This window comes from Perissodus microlepis, chromosome 7, assembly GCF_051167445.1.
Source record: "Perissodus microlepis isolate ML-2025 ecotype Zambia chromosome 7, ASM5116744v1, whole genome shotgun sequence".
Taxonomy (NCBI): Eukaryota; Metazoa; Chordata; class Actinopteri; order Cichliformes; family Cichlidae; genus Perissodus; species Perissodus microlepis.
Window position 1 is genome coordinate 16,426,693 of NC_140467.1, and position 16,326 is coordinate 16,443,018.

Here is a 16,326-nt window from a genome sequence, read left to right on the forward strand (position 1 = left end):
CACTTGGATGACACTGAAAACGCTACGTCCAGATAAACTCTGTGTATATAGTGTATTATCTTACTTATTTTATATTTGTTTGTATTTATTTGTATTTTTTGTACTTTCTTTCTGCTATCTGTACCTGAGCTGAGGTAACGCAAAATTTCACCGTTGTGGGTTCAATAAAGTCTTATCTTATCTTATCTTATCTTATCTTATCTTTTCTTATCTAACAGAATCAACCTTTTCGGATTTAGTCACCTGGATGATTGAGCATGCACCAATACATAACCGGACCCAGTTTGCACTTTTGTTCAAAGGGAGTTACACACCACAGTGTAAGAAATCTTCAGTTTGTGTTCCAAGTTTCATACATAAAAACCCTTATCCTTCTACAAAATATTATACTCGTTCCAAAAATAGTAAACATAGCAACATCTGTGTGTGAAACACAACATTTCTAATATGATTAGATCAAATTTGTTCTGTCCTGAAAAGAGAGTCACACATCCAGTTGTATAAAACCTTTTTCTACAGACATTAGCACACACTCCAACAGGTTTTCATCCTCTTGAACCCAAAAAGTCATTGCTCAGGACCCCAAACTTTCTAAATGTAATGCTTCCTTTGATGACAACAATGTTTTTCAGTTTCTGAAATGCAGTTGCAGAAAACCTGAGCTCTGCTATTTTCATCTGGAATGGCTTATTCTTTGTAGAAAGGTTTTTCTACTCATATATTATCCATCTGATCTGATAAACTTGGATAAAGAATCACAATCTAAGATTACAATATACAGGAGTGATTGTTAGTAAAAGTGGGTTTCTGCATACCTGTGTAGATATTTCCGTAAACATCAGAAGTCATTTACAATGAATGATGTGATCAAAACTATCTGTGAAAAAATGTTACTGATAAACTTCAACAATAAAAGTAAATTTGACATTAAAATCAAGAACTTTTCTGACTGACCCCAAACTTTTGAGCAGTAGTGTGTATTGTATGCATGTATGTAACTGTGTCTGATCAGGATTTTGTCACCAGTTTATAACAAAGACTGAATTTTTAAAGCGTATTTGTTAACAAATATTGAGTTGAGCTATTCCAACGCTAAAGGTAAACTCTCGCTAACAAGTCCACTTTATTGTGTGTTGATAAATTTTCTCTTATTAGTGGCTCATGGTTGCTTAAAGCCTATGTCTGCACTTGAGCACAGAGGCAGAGCATCATTCATCCTGCCAGCTGCCTATCCTGGTAGCATTTCAAGGACGACCGACTCCACTTTCTCTGCAGCAAGACAGCTCATAACTTTTTAACAGTCTCTCCCTGTCCTGATACTCTGATACCATCTGCTGTCATCAAAAACCATACAGCTCAAAAGTTTGAGGAGAATCGGAAACATCTTGTTTTCTAAATACAGTCAAATTTGGTTTGATGTTTAGTCGCTCCTAATTATGTCAAGAAATGTAAATGTTTAACAGTAACATTGATCATAAATCATGAATGAGTTTGAATGTAATATCTACACAGGTGCACAGAGTCCCATTTTCAGCAGTAATACCTCCTGTGTAACAGCAGTACATTATCTTATCTAATGTTAGTTTTTCATGTGTACAGCCCAACTTCTCAGTCAAAAAACCTTTTTACAAAGATATTAGCACAGATTAAAACAACTACAGTAATGAAAGAAAGAATCAGTTTTGCATCAATAGTGTCTGAATCATCAGATTTTCTTTTCCTAATCTAACTGGACCCATCTGGATGTAGCGTTTCCAATGGGAGAAACGTTTCGTCACTCATCCAAGTGACTTCTTCAGTCACTCAGGCCGAAGAAGTCACTTGGATGACACTGAAAACGCTACGTCCAGATAAACTCTGTGTATATAGTGTATTATCATACTTATTTTATATTTGTTTGTATTTATTTGTATTTTTTGTATTTTCCTTCTGCTATCTGTACCTGAGCTGAGGTAACGCAAAATTTCACCGCTGTGGGTTCAATAAAGTCTTATCTTATCTTATCTTATCTTATCTTTTCTTATCTAACAGAATCAACCTTTTGGGATTTAGTTACCTGGATGATTGAGCATTCACCAATACATAACTGGACCCAGTTTGCACTGATGTTTAAAGGGAGTTACACACCACAGTGTAAGAAATCTTCAGTTTGTGTTCCAAGTTTCATACATAAAAACCCTTATCCTTCTACAAAATATTATACTCGTTCCAAAAATAGTAAACATAGCAACATCTGTGTGTGAAACACAACATTTCTAATATGATTAGATCAAATTTGTTCTGTCCTGAAAAGAGAGTCACACATCCAGTTGTATAAAACCTTTTTCTATAAACATTAGCACACACTCCAACAGGTTTTCATCCTCTTGAACCCAAAAAGTCATTGCTCAGGACCCTTTCTAAATGTAATGCTTCCTTTGATGACAACAATGTTTTTCAGTTTCTGAAATGCAGTTGCAGAAAACCTGAGCTCTGCTATTTTCATCTGGAATGGCTTATTCTTTGTAGAAAGGTTTTTCTACTCATATATTATCCATCTGATCTGATAAACTTGGATAAAGAATCACAATCTAAGATTACAATATACAGGAGTGATTGTTAGTAAAAGTGGGTTTCTGCATACCTGTGTAGATATTTCCGTAAACATCAGAAGTCATTTACAATGAATGATTTGATCAAAACTATCTGTGAAAAAATGTTACTGATAAACTTCAACAATAAAAGTAAATTTGACATTAAAATCAAGAACTTTTCTGACTGACCCCAAACTTTTGAGCAGTAGTGTGTATTGTATGCATGTATGTAACTGTGTCTGATCAGGATTTTGTCACCAGTTTATAACAAAGACTGAATTTTTAAAGCGTATTTGTTAACAAATATTGAGTTGAGCTATTCCAACGCTAAAGGTAAACTCTCCCTAACAAGTCCACTTTATTGTGTGTTGATAAATTTTCTCTTATTAGTGGCTCATGGTTGCTTAAAGCCTATGTCTGCACTTGAGCACAGAGGCAGAGCATCATTCATCCTGCAAGCTGCCTATCCTGGTAGCATTTCAAGGACGACCGACTCCACTTTCTCTGCAGCAAGACAGCTCATAACTTTTTAACAGTCTCTCCCTGTCCTGATACTCTGATACCATCTGCTGTCATCAAAAACCATACAGCTCAAAAGTTTGAGGAGAATCGGAAACATCTTGTTTTCTAAATACAGTCAAATTTGGTTTGATGTTTAGTCGCTCCTAATTATGTCAAGAAATGTAAATGTTTAACAGTAACATTGATCATAAATCATGAATGAGTTTGAATGTAATATCTACACAGGTGCACAGAGGCCCATTTTCAGCAGTAATACCTCCTGTGTTACAGCAGTACATTATCTTATCTAATGTTAGTTTTTCATGTGTACAGCCCAACTTCTCAGTCAAAAAACCTTTTTACAAAGATATTAGCACAGATTAAAACAACTACAGTGATGGAAGAAAGAATCAGTTTTGCATCAATAGTGTCTGAATCATCAGATTTTCTTTTCCTAATCTAACTGGACCCATCTGGATGTAGCGTTTCCAATGGGAGAAACGTTTCGTCACTCATCCAAGTGATTTCTTCAGTCACTCAGGCCGAAGAAGTCACTTGGATGACACCGAAAACGCTACGTCCAGATAAACTCTGTGTATATAGTGTATTATCTTACTTATTTTATATTTGTTTGTATTTATTTGTATTTTTTGTATTTTCCTTCTGCTATCTGTACCTGAGCTGAGGTAACGCAAAATTTCACCGCTGTGGGTTCAATAAAGTCTTATCTTATCTTATCTTATCTTATCTTATCTTATCTTATCTTTTCTTATCTAACAGAATCAACCTTTTGGGATTTAGTCACTTGGATGATTGAGCATGCACCAATACATAACTGGACCCAGTTTGCACTGATGTTTAAAGGGAGTTACACACCACAGTGTAAGAAATCTTCAGTTTGTGTTCCAAGTTTCATACATAAAAACCCTTATCCTTCTACAAAATATTATACTCGTTCCAAAAATAGTAAACATAGCAACATCTGTGTGTGAAACACAACATTTCTAATATGATTAGATCAAATTTGTTCTGTCCTGAAAAGAGAGTCACACATCCAGTTGTATAAAACCTTTTTCTATAGACATTAGCACACGCTCCAACAGGTTTTCATCCTCTTGAACCCAAAAAGTCATTGCTCAGGACCCCAAACTTTCTAAATGTAATGCTTCCTTTGATGACAACAATGTTTTTCAGTTTCTGAAATGCAGTTGCAGAAAACCTGAGCTCTGCTATTTTCATCTGGAATGGCTTATTCTTTGTAGAAAGGTTTTTCTACTCATATATTATCCATCTGATCTGATAAACTTGGATAAAGAATCACAATCTAAGATTACAATATACAGGAGTGATTGTTAGTAAAAGTGGGTTTCTGCATAGCTGTGTAGATATTTCCGTAAACATCAGAAGTAATTTACAATGAATGATTTGATCAAAACTATCTGTGAAAAAATGTTACTGATAAACTTCAACAATAAAAGTAAATTTGACATTAAAATCAAGAACTTTTCTGACTGACCCCAAACTTTTGAGCAGTAGTGTGTATTGTATGCATGTATGTAACTGTGTCTGATCAGGATTTTGTCACCAGTTTATAACAAAGACTGAATTTTTAAAGCGTATTTGTTAACAAATATTGAGTTGAGCTATTCCAACGCTAAAGGTAAACTCTCCCTAACAAGTCCACTTTATTGTGTGTTGATAAATTTTCTCTTATTAGTGGCTCATGGTTGCTTAAAGCCTATGTCTGCACTTGAGCACAGAGGCAGAGCATCATTCATCCTGCCAGCTGCCTATCCTGGTAGCATTTCAAGGACGACCGACTCCACTTTCTCTGCAGCAAGACAGCTCATAACTTTTTAACAGTCTCTCCCTGTCCTGATACTCTGATACCATCTGCTGTCATCAAAAACCATACAGCTCAAAAGTTTGAGGAGAATCGGAAACATCTTGTTTTCTAAATACAGTCAAATTTGGTTTGATGTTTAGTTGCTCCTAATTATGTCAAGAAATGTAAATGTTTAACAGTAACATTGATCATAAATCATGAATGAGTTTGAATGGAATATCTACTAGAGATGGCACGATACCACTTTTTTATTTCCGATACCGATATCATAAATTTGGATATCTGCCGATACCGATATGAATCCGATATAGTGTGTTTTTTAATCAATAAAAGTTTTTTTAATATCTTGCTGCATTTTGTATAAGTTTATACTCAACTTTAAATAAATAACAACACTAAAGCTATTCTGTTATACCTGTATGTAAAAAATACATGCGCCCAAAATATTTCATAGTTCAGCAACACTGATCAATCTAATAAACTTAAACATACTCCATCCTCCCTATTCTGGTATTTTAAAGAGTACTTAGCAGAAATATTAAGCAACCTAACTAATAGGGTTGCAAGCTCCCAGCAAAAACAAATAGGGAACCACCCCCCACCCTCCACCTCATGATGCTTAATCGATGTAATCAAATTTAATTTGATGCAGTGTGGAAAAATGCACAGAAATAAATTATTTTTCAAGAATAATTAAATAGATTCAACATCTTTCTTCAACAGAATTGCAGAATTCACAGATGGTACTTTCCCAAAGGAAAAAGTACTATAGCTTACTAGGGTATATTAGACTTAACAGTTACTATATACAGTAATGGACTTCTATATATTTTACATCAGATTAAAACTTTGGGTGTAAGAGTCAGATAATTATTTATTAAAAGCTAGACATTTTAAATGAGAATAAGAAAGAAAAGTATGTCTTTGTGCCCCCTTTTCCCTGTTCATGCCCTATCGGTCCCCCTGGCTAAACTTTGCTAGATCCGCCCCTGCACAGTTACCAGCCGTCAGCTACGTAGAAAAAGATCCTGGTGTAGAAAGTAATATTAAATAAATTCTAACAACAGCTTATCAAGCTTAATAGTGCTGCTGTTGTTCAGCCGCTGGTTTCCTCTTTCTGGTGAGAAGTGGGCCAAAAACAAAGAAGAGAGACGGACTCACGACAGAAAAGCCGATCAGCTGATCATTAAGCAGTTTCACGATTGAAGTAGCAGTAGGGGAGAGAGAGAGAGGGGGGGGGGGGGCAGTCGCTCCATATATCGGTTGTTAAGCTTAACGTGGGAATGCTTTACAAACATTCAGAGATGAACTTACACACTTGCTTTACTTCTCTCTGGGAAAACTTCCTCGGAGATGAAATGCCGGATTGCTAGCAAGGCTACAAATACACACACGTGATGCATACTGCTGCAACGTGCTACGGTTATGAGCCGAGTTACGCCGTGTAGCAAGTTTTGTGGGGTGCTTTTTTGATATTTAATGGTTCGGATTACATTTTTTATTTCTCGGCGATATCCGATCCAGTAATTTGGGTCAGTATCGGACCGATACCGATACGTAATATCGGATCGGTCCATCTCTAATATCTACACAGGTGCACAGAGGCCCATTTTCAGCAGTAATACCTCCTGTGTTACAGCGGTACATTATCTTATCTAATGTCAGTTTTTCACATGTACAGCCCAACTTCTCAGTCAAAAATTATCTTATCAGGACCCCAAACTTTCTAAATGTAAGGCTCCTTTTAATGAGAACAATGTTTTTCAGTTTCTGAAATGTAATTGCAGAAAACCTGAGCTATGCTATTTTCATCTGGAATGGCTCCAAGGGCCTGGCAACCTGTTGATTAATTTGCAATAGCACAGGTGTGTCTTCCATTTATTAAAGCTGACGTTTAAATCGACTAACACATTACAGCATTAACAGTCCCATTAGTACTGAAGGAAGCTGAGAAGTTATTAAACATTTGACACACTAAGTATTTGAGAAGAAACAAGAAACCTCTCTTCAAATTTCTGTAGTATTTGCCAAAAGCATTGTGCTGAGTAAGAAACAATCACTTTTCTCAACATTAGTATTGGGATCATCCTATTTTAGGGTGTTAAAATAACTAAATGAATTCTTCTTTTTATCAGCACAATAGTTTTCAGTCTTGTCAATGCACTTACTGAAAAGATGTTTCTAATGACAGATTAGCCTTTTTCACAGCAGTGTGTTATGTCTTTCTGTACTCACGGTTTTTAAGCTGCCCTCTCGTACTCTTTCTTGATACACAGTTACCTCTGCTCCATCTTTCTGCCATCTTCTCTCTCCTCATCATGCCCCTCCACATGTTCTGTCTTCTGATGCAGTGCCACCAGCTGCCTTTCTTCTGCTTCAAGTTGTATTAGCAAAAATCACAAAGGTGAGATAAATCAGGAAACTGTAAACAAAAGCCTAACACACTTTTTCACATATTAACAAAATGCACTGTGTGCAAACATTTTTTTTCTTTTACTTACCCACTAAAGTATCAACATCAACCCTTCAGTCAAAATACTAGCCTGAGTACCACAAAGGAAACCCTTTTAATTGCACTATGCACAAGTGTTTTTTTTAAAAACAAGATTTACAAATTAAAGCTATTTAGTGTAAGAAAAAACAGCTGATTTGAAAAAAAACTGACAAGTCTCTGAAAACATCTCAACTGTTTTTTGGTAACTAAAAGAAAAAAATCACTTTACTGAAGAATTAATGTTGGGAAAGTAATTTTAGTCTTTATCTAGCATAACATAGGAAGATTAAACAGAAAAAAGATAGGTAAAAACAATTTTATGGTCTTACCTTTCCAAAGGTGGTTGAAGATCTGCGATCAGAATTCTGTGCTCCTGCAGATGCATTAAGCTTCAGTTCCATGGTGATGTCAATTTAAAGATAAACATCATCAACATAACTCTGTTGATGATGTTTATCTTTAAATTGACACTCACTGAGCCTGCAAAGTAACCTCATAGCCGCCATCACTGTAGTTCATTCTGCACTGGAGCAATGGTCACAGTGACTGATATAAGTAGTTTCAGCACTTTTTATCCCATAGAAATCAGCTGATCTTCAATGAGCCTCTTTGATAGATATTTAGACCTTCATGCTTTACAGGGTGCAGGAGTGGGCTGATTAAAGTCTTTAAAGCTTTCATTCTCACCTCATTCTAAATATAATATGTACAAGTGGACTTAAAAAAGTAATGTGATGAACAGCTGTCTACACTGATTTTTACTGTTTAGTCGTATATATGTTTACATCACGTGTGTGTGTGTGATGGCCTCGGGGTCTCTATCTCCACTTCCAGGTCTTTATTTGTTAATTGCCTCATTGTGATTGGTTTTGTATATTATCATGGACAGCAAAGAATAAGTTTAGAAGAGTCATTTTACAGGATGGTTGTTCACAGGCTGAAGAACAATGGTCACTGCAACAATCCGAGTCTGTGGTCAGCTTATCATAAGAAAATACAAAGCAGTTTCTCCAAAGGCTCGTGCCTCTCTGTTGCTGTACCCCAAGATTTGATTCAATGACCCAGTACAAGAAAACTTGAAAATCACTTTGATATCTCGCAAACTTACTCTACAAGATCAAAAAGGAGTCAAACAGGTTTCCTTTATTAAACGAATCATAAATGAAATCACATTTATATGAAATTCAAAGAAATATCCTTTACATACTGTCTGTCTCTCTGTGAAAGACCATGTTGACATACACTATTTGAATGCATGCCTGAAGGTGCAAACATTAAACTAATGCAGATTACAGATATTCAGACAGCAGGCCAAACAAGAATGCTAATGACATTAAATTAAATATTAATAACTGATTTGAATAGCAAAAGGCTTAGAAACACATTAAAAGTTCAAAATTGCTATATTGTTCATGTATTTTGAAGCTGGAGCTGCACTCATTAATTAAAGTGCTGCAGCTGGGACAGGTAAACAGGAACTATGATACAGACTGGAACAACTTTAAAGAACAAATAAGACTAACAGGCAGCAGAACGAAATTGTGGAATGAAATAAATGGAATAAAAAACAAATGATCTGGATGGACAAGATATCATAATGACCTGAAAATGGGGTCATCTTTTCCATTGGGTGTTTTCACCTCTTCCCCGCAGGTGCTACAAACATATCACTGCTCCTCTTTGTGAGCTCTCGTGTGTCTTTTCAAGTTTGAACTCTTTACTGAATTCTCTTCCACAGTTGCTGCCTGAACAATGCTTCTCACCAGAGTGGACTCACTGATGTATTATCAGTTTAGCTTCACACCAAAAAGCTTTTCACTTTCCACAGCACATTTTGCAGGCTTTTCACTCGCATCAGCTTTACTCTGACTCTCTGACACAGGAGCATTTTCCACTCTGCTGCTGTGACTTCTGTTTCCGTCACGTTTCCTTTTCTTCAGCTCTGCTTATAGGGATGATGCCGAGCCCACAGACTTGCTTTTTTTCTTTTTTCGGCTCTCTGGTTTGGGGGATTTTCCAGACAGGGCCCGGTTACAGTTTTGCTCTTCATCTTTGCGAACGCGTTCTTTGTAAATAGGAGTCACCATAAAGGTAGAAGTCGGCTGCCTCACTGCAAAGCGCTCTCCCTCCTGACTGGTGCAAAGTTCCTTCTGTTTCTTTTTAATTGGTGGCAGGTTTGTTTTCTGCTGGTACAGACTGGACCTCCATTCATGGTTGCAGAGCTGTTGTCCATGTCGGCCTATCTTTTTCTTACAGACACGCTTTTGTGGGAGGTCTGAGGAGACAAATGGAGAAAAAATCCCCAAAAAAGGTTATGGCAGAAAAACACACATCTGACAAAAGTGTGTGTATGAACGCATATTTTGGAAGCATACAAGGTCTTAAATAATCAGGCCCCATGTTATCTTAATGACCTTATAGTACCATATCACCCCATTAGAGCACTTCGCACTCACTCTGCAGGCGTACTTGTTTTTCCTAGAGTATTTAAAAGTAGAATGGGAGGGAGAGCCTGTAGTTTTCAGGCCCCTCTTCTATCGAACCAGCTTCCAGTTTGGATTAAGGAGACAGACGCTATCTCTACTTTTAAGATTAGGCTTAAAACTTTCCTTTTTGCTAAAGCATACAGTTAGGGCTGGATCAGGTGACCCTGAATCCTCCCTTAGTTATGCTGCAACAGGCATAGGCTGCTGGGGGACTCCCATGATGCACTGAATTTTTCCTTTTCAGTCACCTTTTTCACTCACTATGTGTTAATAGACTTCTCTGCATTGAATCGTACTTGTTATTACTCTGTGGCTCTCTTCCACAGCATGTCTTTATCCTGTCTTCCTTCTCTCACCCCAACCGGTTGCAGCAGATGGCCGCCCCTCCCTGAGACTGGATCTGCCAGTTTCTTCCTGTTAAAAGGGAGTTTTTCCTTCCGAGTGTCGCCAAAGTGCTTGCTCATCGGGGGTCATTTGATTGTTGGGTTTTTCTCTGTATGTATTATTGTAGGGCCTGCCTAACAATATAAAGCGCCTTGAGGCGTTGTTGTTGTTGTGATTTGGCGCTATATAAATAAATTGAATTGAAATTGAATTGAAGCGTGAAAGAGCCATCCAGGAAGAAAACAGACCAGTACCTGATCTCACTATGACAGGTTATAGCAGTTTTTCCTCAGCAAATCCTGTTTCTTTAATAGTTTTTAGTGGAGGGGACAAATGCATGATGGCTAAACATTGTGGGGACAAGCCCTCTCCATCCCACTGATAGCTTTATGCCTGTTTCTCTTCTAAATCAGGCTTTTCATGGTTTGGGGTAAAATACCTTCTGGAAAATAAAGACGGTGGCTGTATCCCAATTCAGGGTCTGCAGCCTTAAAGGCCGCATTTTAAGGCCGATTACGTCACAGCGGCGCGCCGAAGGCTGTCCCAATTTGAAGGCTGCTCGAAATGCATCCCTCAAATGTGTCCTTCATTTCCCTGAATTTTAAGGCTGTGGCGGTGTAGACTTTGTGGCCCAACATATCCCACAATTCATAGCGCGGCAGTCGGTGTGGATAATTTTGCCGCAGACGGCAGAAGCGGAGCGGCCGAAGAGTAAACTCTTAAAACTAAGTACTGAATATTATGTCACTTATTTATGTGTAAATGTTTAATAATGAAGAACATTAAAACATTACTGTTAGCCACATGTCGGCAAAGTTATTTGCCATTAGCAATGTTTGTACTTTCAGCGTTTACTTGGTTTTAAAGCCTTTAAAATATAATAATACAATAGTTGACCCTAATCTTACAGAGAATGTGATGATTTTGTGGATAATTAAAGTCAGTCATATATCCACAATCACAACAAGCTGAAAGTCAGTGATGCTGCTCGGTTTGCAGTCCTGAATATCACGGCACAAGCAGGATTCACTGCACTGTTAATGTTAGCTATGTTGTATTGCTGCCTCTGTTCGGTGGTGTCGAGCCAAACGGACTCCTAAATCCTCCTTCTCTGGTGCTGTTTTGTAGCAGTGTATACACCTGAGACTGTCACCTGTCTGTCTGTCCTGCACTCTCTCTCTTTTTCTTTCTCTCTGATTGTGTAATAAAAGTATGAACATGTGTTTATAAGTTACACTTGTGTTTGAATCCTGCAGCTTATCACACATTTGATTTCCATGTGTGACAACTGCAAGTGTCCAGAGTGAGGACAGACTGAGGGACCCACTGCTGCACATCATCTGTGAGGCTTTGCACCCCTGATGATCCACCAGGACAAACTCAGCAGTGTGTGAGGAAGAGGAGGAGGAAGAGCCAGCAGCAGCTGACAGATGGAGAGAATAGACAGACTGTTCCCTGTTTGTGAAGGACTGCTAGGAAAGTTTAACATAACTAATTGTCTGTCCTGAATCAGTCTTATTAGGTAATGTTCACATAAGTTTATCATTCCAGTGTTTTCAGTGTGGGAGAAAGTACTCAGGGCCTTCAAGTTACACACTATGAAAGGCAGAAACAAGTTTAATGTTCAGAAACCTAAAGTATGTGATGTGACAATAGAAGTGATTTGATTTGAGAGTTCAAACTCACTGCTGTAATAACTTATAATGATTAATATAATAACTATAATATTGGCCATCTCATATTTACACTGACTTTAGTCTCATGAACAACATTAACTAATTGTTATTTACTAGGTAATCTTATATGACTGTTCAGTACAGATATGAAGCCCAACAATCATGTTTTACAGTCCTGTGGTCTCAGCCTCAGATACTTATTAAATCACACAAAGCTCATGTAGAAACGAACAAAACATGTTCTCCTTCATTTCTGTCAACCACACGTTTCCAGCTATCATGGTTGCTAGGCAACCTGGGCAGCGCGACGGAGGCTAAACCATCCCATTTCACAAGCCTCGCACTTCCGGCCTTAGCGGTCTTTGAGTATGCGGCCCTTGAGGACCGTTGAGGCTGCAGACCCTGAATTGGGATACAGCCTATATACCTGTTTTTACATACCTGTTCTGTGTAAGTTGAGTTCAGGTTTCCAGATGTTTTCCAGCAATCTTAACTGCCATTCCTCAGTCCAGACGATGATGCCTTTGTCCTGCTTCATCACAGGCTGCTCTCTCTCTTGATTGGTGCAGAGTTTTTCCTTATCCTGTATAATCTGTGGAGTCTCTGGGTCCTCCTGGTGTAGACTGGAGTTTCCCTTCTGGTCAAGAAGCTGCTGGCAACCCAGATCCTCCTCTTCCTCACTGTCATGCTGTGTGAGATCTTAATGAACAAATGGACATAAGATCAAAAAGTTACTGTAACGTCACTTCACTGGATGTTTAATACTAGAAACACCGAGGGAATTATTTTGACCCCAGACATTTAAAAAAAAAAAAAATCATAACTGCTAGAAATAAACTCTCACAGTCTGATGTTTAATGACTTTTCTTAAAATGTGTTTGTTCACTATATAACGGATTTTAGGGTATGTGAAGCAAAAAACTGAAAAATTTAAAAAACTGTTTATACCTAGAAAGGCTGAGGATGCCATTTTTACCCCATAGAAATGAAGTGTTGTAAAATAACATTTGGGGTATGCCAGATCTGGTATTTAAACTGTTGTAATTACTTACTGGCCTATAATCTGTGAAACGTATCTCAAAGAATATTATTTGTATGTACAATACTTGGTCTCACAGCAGGTCGTGACATACTGACAGCCCATAATCTATGTATTTGTGTTTCTGGCCATGAATATCTCAACAGTATTTTGTCAACCCACGATTGTTCTATCAGTGTGCTCTCATGCTCTCGTGTCCTCTTTGAAAAGCAAAGGAAATCTGCATCTAAAAGTCGAAGGAGTGGTGGAGGATTAAGTTGGCAGACTGTCACACCAGGTCATTTTTGTTGATAGAAAAATACGTTATTTGTTTAGGGGTACACATTAAAAAGTTCTTGATTATCTTTTCCAAAAATATGGTTTCATCTAAAATATAACAATTTATGTTGATGGACACAAAAAAGATTTTGTTACGATTTCACAAATTTTCTAGAGACAGGGCTGAACAATACCAAATCATTTTGGGCCAGAAAGAATATCTCTGTTACAAACTCGCAGCTGCAGTCAGCTTTAAGGCAAAGTGACTTTTAAATACCTTCTTTATTAAGGTAAAAAATGTAACTGACATTAAAAATGTCTTTTCAAGTGAGATCCAGCCATGAGGGTGGCAGAAACTGCAACAAATATAGCATCACAGTTTTATATAGATATTTTACATGGGACTGGATTGATTATAATACAGGTACAGTAACGCTGAGTCATAAACAGTGTTGGTCAAGTTACTTGAAAAAAGTAATCAGTAACTAATTACTGATTATTTCCCCAAAAAAGTAATCCCGTTACTTTACTGATTACTTATTTTCAAAAGTAATTAATTACTTAGTTACTTAGTTACTTTTTAAAAACACGATTTACAACCTGAGTAGGTGATAAAGTGATAGATCTTTCAGCCCAATTCTACTTTTTCTACATAATCCATCATACAAAATGTAATCAAATGGAAAAGTCCCTTTTTAAAACTTGTTTTATTAGTTTTAATCTTTTAACTTTATGCATCAAGCAAAAATTTAATTATATGCAACATTCTCTGACTGGAAGAAATTTGTTTAATATTTAAACCTATTTTCTGCACATTCCAGCACATAAAATAATTTTTTTGTGTGTGTTTACACTCACTCTTTCAAATAGATGCAAGTAAAACACAGCAGAAAATAAATAAAGTCAAAGACTAGCGGTCCTGTTGCTCTATTTTCACCTGTAAAGCAGGAGTGGGGTAGGCGGAGGTTTACTCTGGTGCAGGTGTGCTGCAGCGGTCAGTGGAAGAATCCGTGAGTTTCTCTGTGAGTTTCCCATTACGTGGTAGCGCACTCGGTGCTTGCTCGGAAGTTTAGGGGGTTTTTTTCGCTGTAAAAAGAAGTTTTCTTCCCACGCACAACGGACACTAATGTTTTTGTCACTTTTTATGGAATCAAACTGAAAGTAAGGTCAGTACTTCCACGCTTTAAACGCTGCACGCTCATACTCTCTCCGCACTCGATATACTATCCATTGTTGATCTGCACACAGCTGTTGTCACGAATGTCGCACTGGCTTACATCACTGTCATGAGACATTCTCGCAAAAAAAATCACGGTTTTAGCAGCTTTCCTAGGGAAAGTAACGGTAATCTAATTACCGTTTTTGCAATAGTAATCCCTTACTTTACTCGTTACTTGAAAAAAGTAATCGTATTACACTAACGCATTACAAGTAACGCGTTACTGCCCATCTCTGGTCATAAATATGTTAACAGTGTAGCAGTGGTAGTGGTAATTATGCATTTTTACATTAAAAAATTAAGTACTTCATATATTCCTTTGTTAGCTGACAGTTCTTCATACCTACTATGTGTCCTCTTATCTCTGGTTTCTGGGTGACCTTCAGCAGTTGGTGAGTACTGATCTCCTTCTGATACTGGAGGGTCCTTTTTTCAACTTCTGAGGAGATTTCCTTAGCAACAGCAGCTAGTCTCTCCGTGATAAACCGTCTTAAACTGAACTGAAATGAAGACATTTTTCCTTAAGCAACCAAATTATTTCTTCGTCTGGGCATCAGAGTCCACCCGCTTAACATAAAGCAAATTGGAAGCTATCATCCATTAGCTAGCGGTTCCCGCCTTTTCAGGCTTACTTTCAGATCATTGGTCCGATCCTAGAGGCTGCCTTGATGTTACCAGGGGTGTTTCCTTGGTTTTTGAAATGTGGGGGGTAGGGCACAGGAGGGGCAGGGTGGGCCACAGGAAAGACAGTGTAGACATTAGCATGGGCCGGGGTTTTTCCATGGCTTTTGAAATAGGGTGGCACAGGGTCCAATAATATTTAATTTAACAAACGCACCCTTATTTTTGATTCATGACTGTTCATATGATTTATGCTTTTTTCTTTTTTACTTGGAGATTATTTTAATTGCTTGCATGCTGTCAGTAAGCACTTATTATAATAATACAGCATGCAATATTAGATTTATATTACAAAATTTGAAAAATAATAAAGACTTATAAGTATATGTTATAGTTAACAAAGTGTAGTATTTGACTGCAAAATATAGTGGAGATATAGCGAAATCCATCTTTCATACTGTAAGTGGATTCAGTGGTATTTTTATGGTACTAACCTTCTATATGGTCATGGCACATAGTTATGGCCTGCCCTGCAGTGCCTCTGACGCATGACTCCTGAGAAATGATAACAGGTCGGCTTAGTTGAGGCAGAGGCACAGTAGTGCAAGACTAATTGAGTAACTAATCCCTTTTGTTATTTTCATTTCAAGTGTTTTTTCTTCGATAATACCAGGTTTGTAATGCCCAGTACACACTCCTCTCACTGCCATTTTCTCTTTACTCTATTTAGTTTCTTTTTAATCTTATTTGGCTTATTTATTGTCAGTGTCAATATTATTATAATTATTATTGATTGTTATTATTTATAGCTCCTCTCTGACTGCTCGTGGCTTTTTGATAGCCTGAGGTAAATTCCTTTTTTTTGTGTTTAGACACTTGACAATAAAGTTTATTCAGTTAATAAGTCTGTAGTGCACATTGTATTAGACACACACCTTATTTTTGCTCCAGGGCCTATATTATTTAGTTTTTCTAACTGAGAAATATATAACATCAGCATATGAAATGGTACTTGTCTTTTCTCAGACTCAGAGATCTAATGTTGTGAAAGTTATCATCAGTAAAATCCCAGCATTCCCATCTAAACGTTGCCATCTCATCTGCACAAAGCTTGTAGCATATCTTTGTATTCATGCCTTGCAGTTTGTGAGAACAATGCACAGTCACTTTATTAAGTATAACTTATTATTACTTGATTTGACCCCCTTTTGTCTTCCCTTAATTCTTCA

General features: G+C 37.4%; 1 protein-coding gene across 1 annotated transcript; it reads right to left on the minus strand.

The window, feature by feature from the left end:
• Positions 1 to 8,547: 8,547 nt before the first annotated feature.
• LOC146382864 (uncharacterized) lies at positions 8,548 to 15,123 on the minus strand. Its single transcript, XM_084933835.1, has 3 exons — positions 14,820 to 15,123; positions 12,402 to 12,659; positions 8,548 to 9,689 (listed from the first exon to the last, which is right to left on the minus strand). The coding sequence occupies exons 1-3, from the start codon at positions 14,989 to 14,991 to the stop codon at positions 9,361 to 9,363; spliced, it is 759 nt and encodes a 252-aa protein (XP_084789961.1). The 5' UTR covers positions 14,992 to 15,123; the 3' UTR covers positions 8,548 to 9,360.
• Between the last annotated feature and the right edge of the window lie 1,203 nt (positions 15,124 to 16,326).

What these genes read in the sequence shown, in the direction of transcription:
- LOC146382864 (XM_084933835.1), bottom strand. Translation starts at nt 14,991, where the DNA reads ATGTCTTCATTTCAGTTCAGTTTAAGACGGTTTATCACGGAGAGACTA. An exon ending in GATAAGAGGACACATAGTAG is followed by an intron (nt 12,660 to 14,819) that starts GTATGAAGAACT and finishes TTGTTCATTAAG; the next exon opens with ATCTCACACAGCATGACAGT. An exon ending in ACTCAACTTACACAGAACAG is followed by an intron (nt 9,690 to 12,401) that starts GTATGTAAAAAC and finishes TTGTCTCCTCAG; the next exon opens with ACCTCCCACAAAAGCGTGTC.